The sequence below is a fragment of the Salmo salar genome, chromosome ssa13, assembly GCF_905237065.1.
Source record: "Salmo salar chromosome ssa13, Ssal_v3.1, whole genome shotgun sequence".
NCBI lineage: Eukaryota > Metazoa > Chordata > Actinopteri > Salmoniformes > Salmonidae > Salmo > Salmo salar.
Window position 1 is genome coordinate 82,942,502 of NC_059454.1, and position 18,476 is coordinate 82,960,977.

The following is an 18,476-nucleotide window of genomic DNA, read 5'->3' on the forward strand; positions in this document are numbered from 1 at the left end:
CACTCTGCCCTTTCAGGGCCTGCATCCCTCGCTACCTCTCTCCACTCCTTCTCTCTCCCTACAGGCGATATCTCTCTGCCATCAGACAGACTCTAAGGACAGCCACACACGGCTGAAATCTCCTCTGCAATACCTGCTGCTCTTTTGGAGCACCTCCTCAGCCTTAGACCAGACCCTCTCCTAAGTGGCATAGCACAGTTTCACGAGCCACCCGCAAGGTCGAAGCAAGCCCCCCCCCCCAACTAATCTCATGCAATTCTATACATTTTGCCATGAGGCTGAGAGAAAAATGTGCCGTTTTAAAGCTATCTTCCTGTAATTCTAAACATTTTGCTATGGCTTATGATGTGTTCATATGCTATCTGGGGAGCCCTGAGCTTTTGGGTGGACTGCGGGGGTGCGTCCTACGCCACTGCCTCTCGTATGTGCCTGCCTGTCCTTGTGCCAATCCCTACAGGACCCAGGGCTGAACTAACACTCCCTCCCTGCAGCCCTTCCCCTACAGTATCTTGTCCTGCTCTAGTGAAGACGGATGCCTCTACACAGTCACAGCCTTCCCCTATTTATATCTATTGGAACAGCTCAGCACTGCTCCCGCAGTATGAATTAGAGCAACACAGAGAAACACATCCTCCCAGCAAGCACTCATACTGTATGGTAGGCATGCAGACCGTCATGCTCTTTACAAAAGGCAAGGCTACATTTGAGTAGCCAGAGGCTGTCCTCTCTCCATGGGCATGATGACACATATAGTCATTTCCAATAGCAGAGTAGAGCACACAGCTCCTGTGTTGACTAACTTAATTGAAAAAAGGCCTTTGAGAAATGTTTGTTATAACCCAGTTTTGGGAAACAGTAACAGTGGTAATGCTAGCTCATGGTACAGCTGTATATGGGACTGTGTTTGATGGCTTACCTGCTGTACAATCGTGGTGAGCTCTAGACACAGCTGAATCACATTGTTTCTTGTCATTGAGTAGTCTGCCACTGCTGCGAACGGAGACCTGAAAAAGAAGTAGCACCTGGAATTAACCATTAGATCATTCTTAATTCTAATCCCTTTGACTGGACAATACATGTGGGTGAGTATGAAGTGTGTATCGTGTGCCATATTATATATGACAATGACAGTTATCTACAGTGCCCTCCCTAATTATTTTCTTCTTTTGGCTCTATACTCCAATAGTTTAGATTTTAAATTAAGCAATGTAAAAGTGCATACTGTCAGCTTTAATATGAGGACATTTTCATCCATATCGTGTGAACTGTTTATAAATTACAGCACTTTCAGTGCATAGTTCACCCATTTTAGGGGACCAAAAGTTTTGGGACAAATTCACACTTTTTAAAAAATGTAACTAGGCAAGTCAGTTAAGAACAAATTCTTATTTACAATGACGGCCTACATCGGTCAAACCTGGATGACCCTGGGTCAATTGTGCGCCGCCCTATGGGACTCCCAATCATGGCCGGTTGTGATACAGCCTAGAATCGAACCAGGGTGTCTGTCGTGATGCAGCGCCTTAGAGCGCTGCGCCACTCGGGAGCCCCTTATGTGTATTAAAGTAGTCAAAAGATAAGTATTTGGTCCAATATCCATAGCAGAAAATAACTACAACAACCTTATGACTTAATGAATTTGTTGGATGCATTTGCTTTTTTTTTTGGTTATGTTTCAGATTATTTTGTGCCAAATAGGAATTAATGTTAAATAATGTATTGTTTCATTTTGGAGTCACTTTTATTTTTTGGAGTCCCGTGTAGCTCAGTTGGTAGAGCATGGTGTATGCAACGCCAGGGTTGTGGGTTTGATTCCCATGGGGGACCAGTATGGAGAAAGAATTTATGAAATGTATGCATTCACTACTGTAAGTCACTCTGGATAAGAGCATCTGCTAAATGACTAAAATGTAATGTGAATAAGTTTCTAAACTTACAAATGCACAAATATCATGCCCCCAAAAAATGGTGAGAGGTTAGCATGTCTTGAGGGTATGATATTTGTGCGTCTGTAACTTTCTCACTCATAATTATTCAGGATTAATTCAGGATTATCCGTAATCATGGTAGCATCCACATTATGTAGACGTGTTCAGAAACATTCTATTCTTATTTACAATAAAAGTGACTCCAAAATGACACAATACATTATTTACCATTTATTTCTATTGGGCACAAAATAATCTGAAACACAAACAAAACAAACAGCAAATGCATCCAACAAATTTGTAGTCATGTAGTCATTGCGTGGTATGAATATGGGACCAAAAACGTAACTTTTTATTACTTTAATACACATATACTGTAATTAAATTTGTCCCAAAACCTTTGATGTCCTAAAATGTGGGGACTATGTACAAAAAGTGCTGTAATTTCGAAACGGTTCACCCGATATGGATGAAAATACATTCAAATTAAAGCTGACAGTTTGCACTTTAACCGTATAGTCATTGTTTGAGTTTAAATCCAAACCTTTGGAGTATAGAGCCAAAAGAAGAAAAAATGCACTGTCCCAATATATACTGAACAAAAATATAAACACAACATGCAACAATTTCAAAGATTTTACTGAGTTACAGTTCATATAATGAAATCAGTCAATTGAAAGAAATTCATTAGGCCCTAATCTATGGATTTCACATGACTGGGAATACAGATATGTATCTGTTGGTCACAGATACCTTAAAAAAAATAGGAAGGGGCATGAATCAGAAAAACAATCAGTATTTGGTGTGACCATCATTTGCATCTCCTTCGCATAGAGTTGATCAGGCTGTTTATTCTGGCCTGTGGAATGTTGTCCCACTCCTCTTCAATGGCTGTGTGAAGTTGCTGGATATTGGCGGGAACTGGAATACACTGTCGTACACGTCGATCCAGAGCATCCCAAACATGCTCAATGAGTGACATGACTGGTGAGTATGCAGAACTGGGACATTTTCAGCTTTCAAAAATTGTGTACAGATCTTTGCGACATGGTGCTGTGCATTATCATGCTGAAACATGAGGTACCACGGTATCTCTGTGTATTCAAATTACCATCGATAAAATGCAATTGTGTTCGTTGTCCGTAGCTTATGCCTGCCCATACCATAACCCCACCGCCACCATGGGGGACTCTATTCACAACGTTGACATCAGCAAACCACTCGCATACACATGTTCTGCGGTTGTGAGGCCGGTTGAACGTACTGCCACTCTCTAAAACGAAGTTGGAGGTGGCTTATGGTAGAGAAATGAACATTAAATTCTCTGTCAACAACTCTGGTGGACATTCCTGCAGTTAGCATGCCAATTGCACGCTCCCTGAAAACTTGAGACATCTGTGGCATTATTGTGTGACAAAACTGCACATTTTAGAGTGGCCTTTTATTGTCCACATCACAAGGTGCACCTGTGTAATGATCATGCTGTTTAATCAGCTTCTTGATATGCTACACCTGTCAGGTGGATGGATTATCTTGGAAATTGAGAAATGCACACTAACAGGGATGTAAACAAATTTGTGCACAAAATTTGAGAGAATAAGCTTTTTGTGCGTACGGAACATTTCTGGGATCTTTTATTTCAGCTTATAAAACATAAGACCAACACTACATGTTGCGTTTATGTTTTTGTTCAGTGTAGTATTTGACGCTGGAATTGTTCAGTTCTTAAATTGCAGTGCAAGTCGAGGGAATCAAACTAGCTGCAGAAAAAAAACGTTTGTTTACTGCATATCTTAATGCATCCACCCACACACCCGTACACACACACACACACACACACACATACACACACACCCACACACACTGTCTGGCAGCATCTCACAGAGGACCTGAGGAGGATAAACAGCAGCACCTAACAGACACGCTCAGTGCTCTCTCATGGCCAACCTCTCAAAAACAACACTTACATAAAAGCTTACTCATCTTTTGTTTGTCAGCTGATTGCTAATGGAAATTATGTAAGGACATCAACTTAGTCATGTTTGAGTGGTCAAAAACAAATCAAATGTTATTTGTCACATGCTCCGAATACAACAGGTGTAGACTTTACAATGAATTGCTCACTTACAAGCCCTTAACCAACAATGCAGTGTTAAGAAAAATAAGAGTTAAGTAAAAAATAGATAAGTAAAAAATAACAAATAATTAAAGAGCAGTAGTAAAATAACAGTGGCGAGGCTATATACAGGGGGTATCGGTACAGAGTCAATGTGCGGGGCACAGGTTAGTCGAGGTAATTCAGGTAATATGTACATGTAGGTAGAGTTAACCTGTTAGGGCTAGGGGGCAGTATTTACACGGTCGGATAAAAAACGTACCCGATTTAATCTGGTTATTACTACTGCCCAGAAACTAGAATATGCATATAATTATTGGCTTTGGATAGAAAACACCCTAAAGTTTCTAAAACTGTTTGAATGGTGTCTGTGAGTATAACAGAACTCATATGGCAGGCAAAAACCTGAGAAGATTCTGTACAGGAAGTGCCCTCTCTGACCATTCCTTGAGCTTCTTGGCTCTGTTTATTGAAAACTGAGGATCTTTGCTGTAACGTGACACTTCCTACGGCTCCCATAGGCTCTCAGAACCCGGGAAAAAGCTGAATGATGTAATTCCAGCCTCTGGCTGAAAAACATTAGCGCCTTTGGTAAGTGCTCTATCAGAGGACCATCAGACTGAGGCTCGTGCACGAGGGGATCCCATGTTTTTATTTTCTCTTTCTTTGAACGTAAACACGCTTTCCCGGTTGGAATATTATCGCTTTTTTACGAGAAAAATGGCATAAAAATTGATTTTAAACAGCGGTTGACATGCTTCGAGGTACGGTAATGGAATATTTAGAATTTTTTTGTCACGAAACGCGTCGTGCGCGTCACCCTTCTTTACACTTCGGATAGTGTCTTGAACGTACGAACAAAACAGAGGATATTTGAACATAACTATGGATTATTTTGAACCAAACCAACATTTGTTATTGAAGTAGAAGTCCTGGGAGTGCATTCTGACGAAGAACAGCAAAGGTAATAACATTTTTCTTATAGTAAATCTGACTTTGGTGAGGGCTAAACTTGGTGGGTGTCTAAATAGCTAGCCCTGTGATGCCGGGCTATCTACTCAGAATATTGCAAAATGTGCTTTCACCGAAAAGCTATTTTAAAATCGGACATAGCGAGTGCATAGAGGAGTTCTGTATCTATAATTCTTAAAATAATTGTTATGTTTTTTGTGAACGTTTATCGTGAGTAATTTAGTAAATTCACCGGAAGTTTGCGGGGGGTATGCTAGTTCTGAACGTCACATGCTAATGTAAAAAGCTGGTTTTTGATATAAATATGAACTTGATTGAACAAAACATGCATGTATTGTATAACATAATGTCCTAAGATTTTCATCTGATGAAGATCATCAAAGGTTAGTGCTGCATTTAGCTGTGGTTTGGGTTTATGTGACATTATATGCTAGCTTGAAAAATGGGTGTCTGATTATTTCTGGCTGGGTACTCTGCTGACATAATCTAATGTTTTGCTTTCGTTGTAAAGCCTTTTTGAAATCGGACAGTGTGGTTAGATTAACGAGAGTCTTTAAAATGGTGTAAAATAGTCATATGTTTGAGAACTTGAAGTAATAGCATTTCTAAGGTATTTGAATAACGCGCCACAGGATTCCACTGGCTGTTACGTAGGTGGGACGAAATCGTCCCACTGGCCCTAGAGAAGTTAAAGTGACTATGCAGAGATAATAAACATAGAGTAGCAGCAGCGTAAAGGGGGGGGGGGTAATGCAAATAGTCTGGGTAGTCTTTTGATTAGCTGTTAAGGAGTCTTATGGCTTGGGGGTAGAAGCTGTTAAGAAGCCTTTTGGACCTAGAATTAGCACTCCGGTACCGCTTGCTGTGTGGTAGCAGAGAGAACAGTCTATGACTAGGGTGGCTGGAGTCTGACAATTATTAGGGCCTTCCTCTGACACCGCCTGGTATATAGGTCCTGGGTGGCAGGAAGCTTGGCCCCGGTGATGTACTGGGCCGTACGCACTACCCTCTGTAGTGCCTTGCGGTCGGAGGCCAAGCAGTTGCCATACCAGGCAATGATGCAACCAGTCAGGATGCTCTCGATGGTGCAGCTGTAGAACTTGTTGAGGATCTGAGGACCCATGCCAAATCTTTTCAGTCTCCTGAGGGGGAATAGGCTTTGTCGTGCCCTCTTCACGACTGTCTTGGTGTGTGGATCATGATAGTTTGTTGATGATGTGGACACCAAGGAACTTGAAGCTCTCAACCTGCTCCACTACAGCCCTGTCGATGATAATGGGGGCGTGCTCAGTCCTCCTTTTCCTGTAGTCCACAATCATCTCCTTTGTCTTGATCACAGAGGGAGAGGTTGTTATCCTGGCACCACACAGCCAGGTCTCTGACCTCCTTCCTATAGGCTCATCGTTGTCGATGATCAGGCCTTCCACTTTTGTGCCGTCGGCAAACTTAATGATGGTGTTGGAATCATGCCTGGCCATGCAGTCATGGGTGAACAGGGAGTACAGGAGGGGACTGAGCATGCAGTCTTGAGGGGCCCCCGTGTTGAAGATCCGCAAGGCAGATGTGTTGTTACATACCCTTACCATCTGGGGGCGGCCCGTCAGGAAGTCCAGGATCCAGTTGCAGAGGGAGGTGTTAAGTTCTAGGGTCCTTAGCTTAGTGATGAGCATTGAGGGCACTATGGTGTTGAATGCTGAGCTGTAGTCAATGAATAGCACTCTCACATAAGTGTTCCTTTTGTGCAGCTGGGAAAGGGCAATGTAGAGTACAATAAAGATAGTATCATCTGTGGATCTGTTGGGGCGGTATGAAAATTGGAGTGGGTCTAGGGTTTCTAGGACAATGGTGTTGATGTGAGCCATGAACAGCCTTTCAAAGCACTTCATGGCTACAGACGTGAGTGCTATGGGTCGGTAGTCATTTAGGCAGGTTACCTTAATGTTCTTGGGCACAGGGACTATGGTGGTCTGCTTAAAACATGTTGGTACTACAGACTAGGTCAGGGACAAGTTGAAAATGTCAGTGAAGACACTTGCCATTTGGTCAGCGCATGCTCAGAGTACACGTCCCTGCGGCCTTGTGAATGTTGACCTGTTTAAAGGTCTTACTCACATCGGCTACGGAGAGCGTGATCACATAGTCGTCCGGAAAATTCTGATGCTCTCATGCATGCTTCAGTGTTGCTTGCCTCGAAGCGAGCATAGTAATTTAGCTCGTCTGGTAGGCTCGTGTCACTGGGCAGCTTGCGACTGTGCTTCCCTTTGTAGTCTGTTATAGTTTGCAAGCCCTGCCTCATCCGACGAGCGTCGGAGCCGGTGTAGTACAATTCAATCTTAGTCCTGTATTGACGCTTTGCCTGTTTGATGGTTCGTCTGCGGGCATAGCGGGATTTCTTATAAGCGTCCGGGTTAGAGTCCCACTCCTTGAAAGCGGCAGCTCTACCCTTTAGCTCAGTGTTGCCTGTAATCCATGGCTTCTGGTTGGGGTATGTACGTACGGTCACTGTGGGGATGACGTCATCGATCCACTTATTGATGAAGCTAGTGACTGATGTGGTGTACTCCTCAATGCCATCGGAAGAATCCCGGAAAATATTCCAGTCTGTGCTAGCAAAAGAGTTCTGAAGCTTAGCATCTGCGTCATCTAAACACTTTTTTATTGAGAGAGTCACTGGTGCTTCCAGCTTTAGTTTTTGTTTGTAAGCAGGAATCAGGAGGATAGAATTATGGTCAGATTTGCCAAATGGAGGGCGAGGGAGAGCTTTGTACGCATCTCTGTGTGTGGAGTAAAGGTGGTCCAAAAAATGTTTTCCTCTGGTTGCACATTTTTAACATGCTGGTAGAAATTAGGTCAAACGGATGTAAGTTTCACTGCATTAAAGTTTCCGGCCACTAGGAGTGCCGCCTCTGGATGAGCGTTTTCCTGTTAGCTCATGGCCTTATACAGCTCATTGAGTGCTTGTCTTAGTGCCAGCATCGGTTTGTGGTGGTAAATAGACAGCTACGAAAAATATATATGAAAACTCTCTTGGTAAATAGTGTGGTCTACAGCTTATCATGAGATACTCTACCTCAAGCGAGCAAAACCTTGAGACTTCCTTAATATTAGATTTCGTGCACCAGCTGTTGTTTACAAATATACTCTGACCGCCACCCCATGTCTTACTGGAGGCAGCTGTTCTATCTTGCCGATGCAGCGTAAACTCCGCCAGCTGTATGTTATCTATGTCGTCATTCAGCCATGACTCGGTGAAACATAAGATATTACAGTTTTTAATGTCCTGTTGGTAGGATATTGGTGATCGTAGCTCGTCTATTTTGTTATCCAATGATTGTACGTCGGTAAATATGACTGATGGTAGAGGCAGATTGCCCACTCTTAAGTTCCACCTCCCACACACGCGGTGACCTCACCTGGTTTAAATGATGTTTCTAGGGACAACAGCTCTCTCATCGTCACTCAATGCCTAGGTTTACTTCCACTGTATTCACATCCTACCATACCTTTGTCTGTACATTATGACTTGAATCTATTCTACCGTGCCCAGAAACCTGCTCCTTTTACTCTCTGTTCCAAACGTACTAGACGACCAGTTCTTATAGCCTTTAGCCGTACCCTTATCCTACTCCTCCTCTGTTCCTCTGGTGATGTAGAGGTTAATCCAGGCCCTGCAGTGCCTAGCTCCACTCCTATTCCCCAGTTGCTCTCATTTGTTGACTTCTGTATCCGTAAAAGCCTTGGTTTCATGCATGTTAACATTAGAAGCCTCCTCCCTAAGTTTGTTTTATTCACTGCATTAACACACTCTGTCAACCCGGATGTCCTAGCCGTCTCCTGGCTTAGGAAGACCACCAAAAACATCCCTAACTATAACATTTTCCGACAAGATAGAACTGCCAAAGGGGGTGGAGTTGCAATCTACTGCAGAGATAGCCTGCAGAGTTTTGTCTTACCATCCAGGTCAGTACCCAAACAATTCGAGCTTCTACTTTTAAAAATCCACCTTCCCAGAAACAAGTCTCTCACCGTTGCTGCTTGCTATAGACCACCCTCTGCCCACAGATGTGCCCTGGACACCATATGTGAATTGATTGCCCCCCATCTATCTTCAGAGCTCGTGCTACTAGGTGACCTAAACTAGGACATGCTTAACACCCCGGCCATCCTACAATTTAAGCTTGATGCCCTCAATCTCACACAAATTATCAATGAACCTACCAGGGACAACCCCAAATCCGTAAACACGGGCACCCTCATAGATGTCATCCTAACCAACTTGCCCTCCAAATAAATTTCTGCTGTCTTCAACCAAGATCTCAGCGATCACTGCCTCATTGCCTGCATCCGTAATGGGTCAGCGGTCAAACAACCACCCTTCATCACTGTCAAACCCTCCCTAAAACACTTCAGCGAGCAGGCCTTTCTAATTGACCTGGCCCGGGTTTCCAGGAAGGATATTGACCTCATGCCGTCAGTAGAGGATGCCTGGTTATTCTTTAAAAGTGCCTTCCTCACCATCTTAAATAAGCATGCCCCATTCAAAAAATGTAGAACCAGGAACAGATATAGCCCTTGGTTCACTCCAGACCTGGTTCACTCCAGACAATCTGGACCCTCTCATTCTAAAATTATGCCGAAATTGTTGCAACACCTATTACTAGCCTGTTCAACCTCTCTTTCGTATCATCTGAGATCCCCAAAGATTGGAAAGCTGCCGCGTTCATCCCTCCCCCCTTCAAAGGGGGAGACACTCTAGACCCAAACTGCTACAGACCAATACCTATCCTACCCTGCCTTTCTAAGGTCTTCGAAAGCCAAGTTAACAAACAGATCACCGACCATTTTGAATCCCACCATTCCTTCTCCGCTATGCAATCTGGTTTCCGAGCTGGTCATGGGTGCACCTCAGCCACGCTCAAGGTCCTAAACGATATCATAACCGCCATTGATAAGAGACAATACCATGTAGCTGTATTCATCGACCTGGCCAAAGCTTTCGACTCTGTCAATCACCACATTCTTATCGGCAGACTCAACAGCCTTGGTTTCTCAAATGACTGCCTTGCCTGGTTCACCAACTACTTCTCAGACAGAGTTCAGTGTGTCAAATCGGAGGGCCTGTTGTCCGGACCTCTGGCAGTCTCTATGGGGGTGCCACAGGATTCAATTCTCGGGCCGACTCTCTTCTCTGTATACATCAATGGTGATTCTCTGATCCACCTCTACGCAGACGACACCCTTCTGTATATTTCTGGCCCTTCTTTGGACACTGTGTTAACTAACCTCCAGACGAGCTTCAACTCTCCTTCTGTGGCCTCCAACTGCTCTTAAATGCAAGTAAAACTAAATGCATGCTCTTCAACCGATCGCTGCCCGCACCTGCCCGCCTGTCCAGCATCACCACTCTGAACGGTTCTGACTTAGAATATGTGGACAACTACAAATACCTAGGTGTCTGGTTAGACTGTAAACTCTCCTTCCAGACTCACATTAAGCATCTCCAATCCAAAATTAAATCTAGAATCGGCTTCCTATTTCGCAACAAAGCATCCTTCACTCATGCTGCCAAACATACCCTCGTAAAACTGACTATCCTACCGATCCTTGACTTCGGCGATGTCATTTACAAAATAGCCTCCAACACTCTACTCGGAAAATTGGATGCAGTCTATCACAGTGCCATCCATTTTGTCACCAAAGCCCAATATACTACCCACCACTGCGACCTGTATGCTCTCGTTGGCTGGCCCTCGCTTCATACTCGTCACCAAACCCACTGGCTCCAGGTCATCTATAAGTCTTTGCTTGGTAAAGCCCCGCCTTATCTCAGCTCACTGGTCACCATAGCAGCAGCCACCCGTAGCACACACTCCAGCAGGTATATTTCACTGGTCACCCCCAAAGTCAATTCCTCCATTGGCCGCCTTTCCTTCCAGTTCTCTGCAGCCAATGACTGGAACGAACTGCAAAAATCACTGAAGCTGGAGACTCATATCTCCCTCACTAACTTCAAGCACCAGCTGTCAGAGCAGCTCACAGATCATTGCACCTGTACACAGCCCATCTGTAAATAGCCCATCCAACTACCTCATCCCCATACTGTTATTTATTTATTTTGCTCCTTTGCACCCCAGTACCTCTACTTGCACATTCATCTTCTGCACATCTATCACTCCAGTGTTTAATTGCTATATTGTAATTATTTCGCCACTATGGCCTACTTATTGTCTTACCTCCCTTATCCTACCTCATTTGCACATACTGTATATAGACTTTTTCTATTGTATTATTGACTGTATGTTTGTTTATTCCATGTGTAACTCTGTGTTGTTGTTTGTGTCGCACTGCTTTGCTTTATCTTGGCCCGGTCGCAGAACTTGTTCTCTACTAGCCTACCTCGTTAAATAAAGGTGAAATAAAAAATTAAAAAATGTCTGTCTGCTACCCAGTGAACCGTTTCTGATCCTTAACCTCTGAATTATCTATGGGTAAACTCTCATATGACACCTGTCATGACGCTAGCCCTTTCAGGGAATTGGCTAGCAGAGACGTGAACAACCCCCCTCTCCTGTTGGGGGGGGGCAGTTTAACAACTTTACAACCACGTCGTAAATTCCTTGCAGAGACTCTTGTCTCCCTGACCATGCAATATGGAAGAGAGAGGGTCACAGCAGAACAAAGGAACTCTCCCGCCAAATTCTATTACATCCCAGAGTTTGAGAATTGAACAATATTCCTATTCTGGAGAATGTGTAAACGGTCGGTGGAGAAGCCAGCTACGACCCGGTCCATTTTGTTTCATGTTGGTGACCTCATGAAAGACAATACAGCCACATTATCTTAACCTCTATGGGCTAGGTGGGACGCTTGCGTCCCACCTACTCAACAGACAGTTGAATCCTGTGGCGCGTTATTCAAATACCTTAGAAATGCTATTACTTCAATTTTTCTAAAATATGACTATTTTACACCATTTTAAAGATAAGACTCTCGTTAATCTAACCACACTGTCCGATTTCAAAAAGGCTTTACAACGAAAGCAAAACATTAGATTATGTCAGCAGAGTACCCAGCCAGAAATAATCAGACACCCATTTTTCAAGCTAGCATATAATGTCACATAAACCCAAACCACAGCTAAATGTAGCACTAACCTTTGATGATCTTCATCAGATGACAACCCTAGGACATTATGTTATACAATACATGCATGTTTTGTTCAATCAAGTTCATATTTATATCAAAAAACAGCTTTTTACATTAGCATGTGACTAGCATGTGACTAGCATTCCCACCAAACACTGCCGGTGAATTTACTAAATTACTCACGATAAACGTTCACAAAAAGCATAACAATTATTTTAAGAATTATAGATACAGAACTCCTCTATGCACTCGATATGTCCGATTTTAAAATAGCTTTTCGATGAAAGCACATTTTGCAATATTCTCAGTAGATAGCCCGGCATCACAGGGCTAGCTATTTAGACACCCAGCAAGTTTAGCACTCATCAAAGTCAGATTTACTATAAGAAAAATGTTATTACCTTTGTTGTCTTCGTCAGAATGCACTCCCAGGACTTCTACTTCAATAACAAATGTTGGTTTGGTCCAAAATAATCCATCGTTATATCCAAACAGCGGCGTTTTGTTCGTGCGTTCTAGACACTATCCTAAAGGGTAAATAAGGGTGGCGAACATGGCGCAATTCGTGACAAAAAAATTCTAAATATTCCATTACCGTACTTCGAAGCATGTCAACCGCTGTTTAAAATCAATTTTTATGCCATTTTTCTCATAAAAAAGCGATAATATTCTGACCCGGAATCTGCTTTTAGGTAAACAGACAAAGGAAAAGAAAGCATTCGGTCGAAGCGGGCACGCGCCTAAGCCCATAGTACTCTGAGTGGCCACTTGCCAAAAGCGATAAAGTGTTTCAGCCAGAGCCTGCCTCGATATCGTTCAGCTTTTTCCCGGGCTCTGAGACCCTATGGAAGCCGTAGGAAGTGTCACGTTATTGCACAGATCCTGAGTCTTCAATAAAAAGAGCCAAGATGAAACACTACTTCTCAGACAGGCCACTTCCTGCTTGAAATCTTCTCAGGTTTTGGCCTGCCATATGAGTTCTGTTATACTCACAGACACCATTCAAACAGTTTTAGAAACGTTAGGGTGTTTTCCATCCAAAGCCAATAATTATATGCATATTCTAGTTACTGGGCAGGAGTAGTAACCAGATTAAATCGGGTACGTTTTTTATCCAGCCGTGTCAATACTGCCCCCTAGCCCTAACAGGTTAACTCTGTTTATACAGGTTCCTCAGTTATGAGGCTTGCATCTAATTATTGTAGAAAATGAATGAGTAAAGATGAAACTATTTGTGAAATGATGTAATGTGATATTTTGTCTTCTAAATTAGAGAATTGTTTTCATAAGTAAACTGATGCTCACTCAGTGGCCACGCCCAAGTTGGTTGGAAATGTTGAACCAACCCCTTCTCTACATTTCTATAAAAGCCCCTATGACGAAAAGTCACCTTAGTTCCAAATAATGGGAGGTCTTGTCCTCCACGTTGAAAGGGCTAATTTCAACTACAGTATACAGGCCAGGAAACGAGAGAGCTTGCTCCACACGTGAAATGGTATGAACTCTGAACTATTGATCACTCAAGAAGAAGTGAGTCCTAGATTACAGCCTAACAGACTATAGCTGGAAAGGTAGCAAATCTAATACGAGAACACTGACCGACGCGGAAGAATCTCAACAGTGAGATGAACCTTTCAGATCATGTGTACCTCTCACACAACAACCCGGAAGAATCTACAAAGGACAATGGCGACATCGACTGGGCAAACCAGAGCCTCACCAGCTCAACTATCGAAGCCAGCTTCACGTAAATACAATGCATTGCTTTTCCGAATAAGCAATCGTTAGTGGCATATGTATTTATGTGAGGATAGCTTTCCAGGTCCAATAGAGACTCATGTTCCTTGGTCTTCCTTCCAAAACTCCCTTCTGTTCTCTCTGAATCTATCATGGTATAACCAAACTGTTTTTGCTTAGTCCACTAGGGACGGAATTTACTGTTTAATGTTATTATGTATTGTATATTCTGTAATTGTTCAATTAGTTAGTAAGTAAATAATTGAGCCAATTTGTGTATGGATGATTCATAAGTAAAGGCTGGGTTCGTGCAGATAACCAAGAATTTTACGACGTTCAGATTTGTAAGTCGCTCTGGATAAGAACGTCTGCTAAATGACTTAAATGTAAATGTAAATGAGACTGATATTAGGTAAAGAATAATTAATGACTGATTGACTGCTATTGATATAAAAGATCTTTAAGAGTGGATTCGGGAGATAGCCGCTCTATATAAACTAATACTTCCGTGGTGCCCCAGGTTATTAATGAGTTAATTGTTGCATGATTTAATTCAATCACGTAATCAATTAAATGTTAGGTAATCGATTTGATAAAATAGCATGTCATATTAAAGAAGTCAGAGACACGACACACCCTATGGGTTGAGGCAAAAGTAGTGCACTACATAGAGAAGTGTGTGATTTGAAAAGCAACCTATGAAAATAGTCTGGGTAGAATAGAGTGTGCCTGAGCATGTATGTGTGTGATTGTGTGTGTACTGTAGCTCATTGCAAATCTCACCTATCCAGCCATGCCAGCAGGCTCTTGGCTGCAGCGATGAGGTCCACCACAGAGGTGAGGAAGTCATTGGGCAGCTTGCGGGCGGCACGGCCGTCATAGTGACCACTGCGACGTCGCCCTGTGATGAAGTTCTGCAGGTTCTTGGCTGAGGCATTAAGCTTATGGGATAGAGTCTTCAGATTCTCTGTCTCCAAACCGTAGTTCTGAGTGAGAAAGAGAGAGAGGAGAGGGAACATGATTTGTTTTGTTTTGGTTGATTCTTGTTGTCGTTATAATTTACTACCGGGATGCTATTGTTATTGTACATGGGATTGTTGATGCTTTCTGTTGTTTTATGTTTCTACAGAACCCTCAGAAAGAGGTGATGTTGTGTCTCAACGGGTCTCAAGGGGTTTTACCTTGTAGATATAAATTCCAAACAAACAACAGCAATGTCACAGCCAATATTATACACAATTACAGGAAGTCGACTGCCACAGGTGCATTTCACTAAAGGAGATCTTCACTATAGTGTGTGAAGAACGAGTGCACACTAACCAGTGAGTCACATCCTGTACATGTGAAGGCAACTAAAAGAGAAAATGAAAGGCTACTACCTTCCCCAAGAGTTGTAAATATATTATATGATAATATTGATGAGATAAACAAGTCTACGGTAATCATAAAAATGCTCCCTTGTGCGTAAGTACTGTTCACAGGAGGTGAATGTGGCATAAACAAATAATTTACTGTAACGTTTATTTCCATGCAGGCAGTGAAAGTACAGGGATTAAAAGTGTGGTAAATAAAAAGTCAGTCGTACTGGCAGTCGTACTATCAGTCGTATAGGGAGTCCTGCCCGCCTGCTTACACCTGCCTCGCTGTTCGACCAACATGTGAGGATCTTACAGAACCAGTGATCCATCAGACACAACCCCCTCTCCCTCCAGCTGTCACCTCGCATGTGTGGGGAAACCAGAACACTCATTATGCACTACCCACAATGCCCCCTATGCACGTGGAGGTCTGTGGGCTTCTGTCATGCCAGTGTCATGACTGTCCTGTGAGGATCCAAATAGGTCAGATCAGCTTTGCAATAAATAACATAAAGCAGACCCCCTCTCACCTGTAAGTGGGGGTTGGCACCTCACGTCCTGTTGTAAATCAAGGACAGAACACTCAGACATCCCTCTCCAAATTCACCCAAGGAGTGTGCTTTTTTTAATGAAGACTTCTCCAGCCCAACTCTAACACGTTCAAAAGTAACTACTGGAACAATATTTCTAACATTGAACGTGGGGAGTGGTCAGAGGTGACCTAAAAGAACACTAATGTCATTTGTGATGTCATTAAAAATGTTATAAAGGTAATAATGTAACTTGAAAAGTATACACACTACATGAATGAAGTTTCCATCCTCTGCCTTGTGTATGCTATATGAAAAATAATGAAAGTATTTTTGCAAAGAGCGGGATGTGATTTTAGAAACTGTAAGAGAAAATTGTTTCTATAACTGTGCACAGTAAGTAGTCACCGCCTCCTTGAGTGAAGTCAGAGAGCGTGTCAACCTGACGCAACCGCCCCTTTTGAATGAACTGTATAACATTATTAGTTAAGAATTAACATATTAGACCATATTAGACCTGCAGCTCACGTTTAAAGTGGTTTGAACTCTGAATCTCAACACGAGGTAGAGACGATGAAGTTACCTCCCGGACAATCACTGCTAGCTGTCCTAAGTAAAGTATCTAGAAAAGTGAACTTAAGTGGGACCACTCTACTACTCTTTTCAAACCATCGTAGTACGCTACTCCCATTACTCCACTGGGAACCATGAACACGGCTGCCTAGCCTATCTTCTCGCCCTCTCCATGTCCTGTTTCCGGTCACAACTTGCAGACTTGTTTACGCTGCTGTGCGTTTTGTTGCCGATCTTTACTTTGCTACCTGACGGTTTTTTACTTTTTCATTACCGTATATTTTTACTTTTTCCCTCACTCAACTTTTTTCATTCAACTTTTTCAACCCGGAGGTTTTATCTGGACATGGTTCGTCAGGACTTCAAACAGCCGAAGCTAAGTAACATTAACATGATGCCTTCTAATTGCAGTCGTTGTACTTATAATATACAGGAGAACGATCGCCTTACGGCAAGGATAGCTGTGCTGCAAGCCCAGCTTCAGACGCAATCGTTAGGCAAGGGTAATTTCAGTGTAGGAAAGGATGAAACAGCGTCTGTGCCACCAGTAAGTACAGATAGTAACGTTAGTATAAACCCCCTCGCACGGTCCCCGCAGCCGGACATCTTTCTCATGGCTTCTGGAGGGAAACGCTGTAGGAATGCTCAACCGGTGTCGCTTATTCAGCCGACAGAAACTTTCAACCGGTTCTCCCCATTAAGCGAGTCGGAGTCGGAGGCCGAGACTTCTCTGGTCTCTACTCCTCCCGTTGTGGGGTCTGAGACGCCGACAGCTCCCACCATTAGCTCTGACAAATTGAAAACCCTAGTCATTGGCGACTCCATTACCCGCAGTATTAGACTTAAAACTAATCATCCAGCGATCATACACTGTTTACCAGGGGGCAGGGCTACCGACGTTAAGGCTAATCTAAAGACGGTGCTGGCTAAAGCTAAAACTGGCGAGTGTAGAGAGTATAGAGATATTGTTATCCACGTCGGCACCAACGATGTTAGGATGAAACAGTCAGAGGTCACCAAGCGCAACATAGCTTCAGCATGTAAATCAGCTAGAAAGATGTGTCGGCATCGATTAATTGTCTCTGGCCCCCTCCCAGTTAGGGGGAGTGATGAGCGCTACAGCAGAGTCTCACAACTCAATCGCTGGTTGAAAACTGTTTTCTGCCCCTCCCAAAAGATAGAATTTGTAGATAATTGGCCCTCTTTCTGGGACTCACCCACAAACAGGACCAAGCCTGGCCTGTTGAGGAGTGACGGACTCCATCCTAGCTGGAGGGGTGCTCTCATCTTATCTACGAACATAGACAGGGCTCTAACTCCTCTAGCTCCACAATGAAATAGGGTGCAGGCCAGGCAGCAGGCTGTTAGCCAGCCTGCCAGCCTGCCAGCTTAGTGGAGTCTGCCACTAGCACAGTCAGCGTAGTCAGCTCAGCTTTCCCCATTGAGACCGTGTCTGTGCCTCGATCTAGGTTGGGCAAAATAAAAAATGGCGGTGTTCGCTTTAGCAATCTCACTAGTATAAAGACCTCCTCCATTCCTGCCATTATTGAAAGAGATTGTGATACCTCACATCTCAAAATTGGGTTACTTAATGTTAGATCCCTCACTTCCAAGGCAGTTATAATCAATGAACTAATCACTGATAATAATCTTGATGTGATTGGCCTGACTGAAACATGGCTTAAGCCAGATGAATTTACTGTGTTAAATGAGGCCTCACCCCCTGGTTACAATAGTGACCATACCCCCCGTGCATCCGGCAAAGGCGGAGGTGTTGCTAACATTTACGATAGAAAATTTCAATTTACAAAAACAAAAACAATGACGTTTTCGTCTTTTGAGCTTCTAGTCATGAAATCTATGCAGCCTACTCACTCACTTTTTATAGCTACTGTTTACAGGCCTCCTGGGCCATATGCAGTGTTCCTCACTGAGTTCCCTGAATTCCTATCGGATCTTGTAGTCATAGCAGATAATATTCTAATTTTTGGTGACTTTAACATTCACATGGAAAAGTCCACAGACCCACTCCAAAAGGCTTTCGGAGCCATCATCGACTCAGTGGGTTTTGTCCAACATGTCTCTGGACCTACTCACTGCCACAGTCATACTCTGG

The 18,476-nt window shown here is 43.2% G+C and overlaps 1 protein-coding gene across 1 annotated transcript in view; it reads right to left on the bottom strand.

Annotated features, from left to right (window-relative positions):
- LOC106567868 (connector enhancer of kinase suppressor of ras 2-like) overlaps nt 1-18,476 on the bottom strand; it is a 52,755-nt gene that overhangs the window by 18,266 nt on the left and 16,013 nt on the right. Inside the window, 2 exon segments of the mRNA XM_014137699.2 lie at nt 917-1,004; nt 14,683-14,885. Of these exon segments, the coding sequence (XP_013993174.1) occupies nt 917-1,004; nt 14,683-14,885 (291 nt within the window).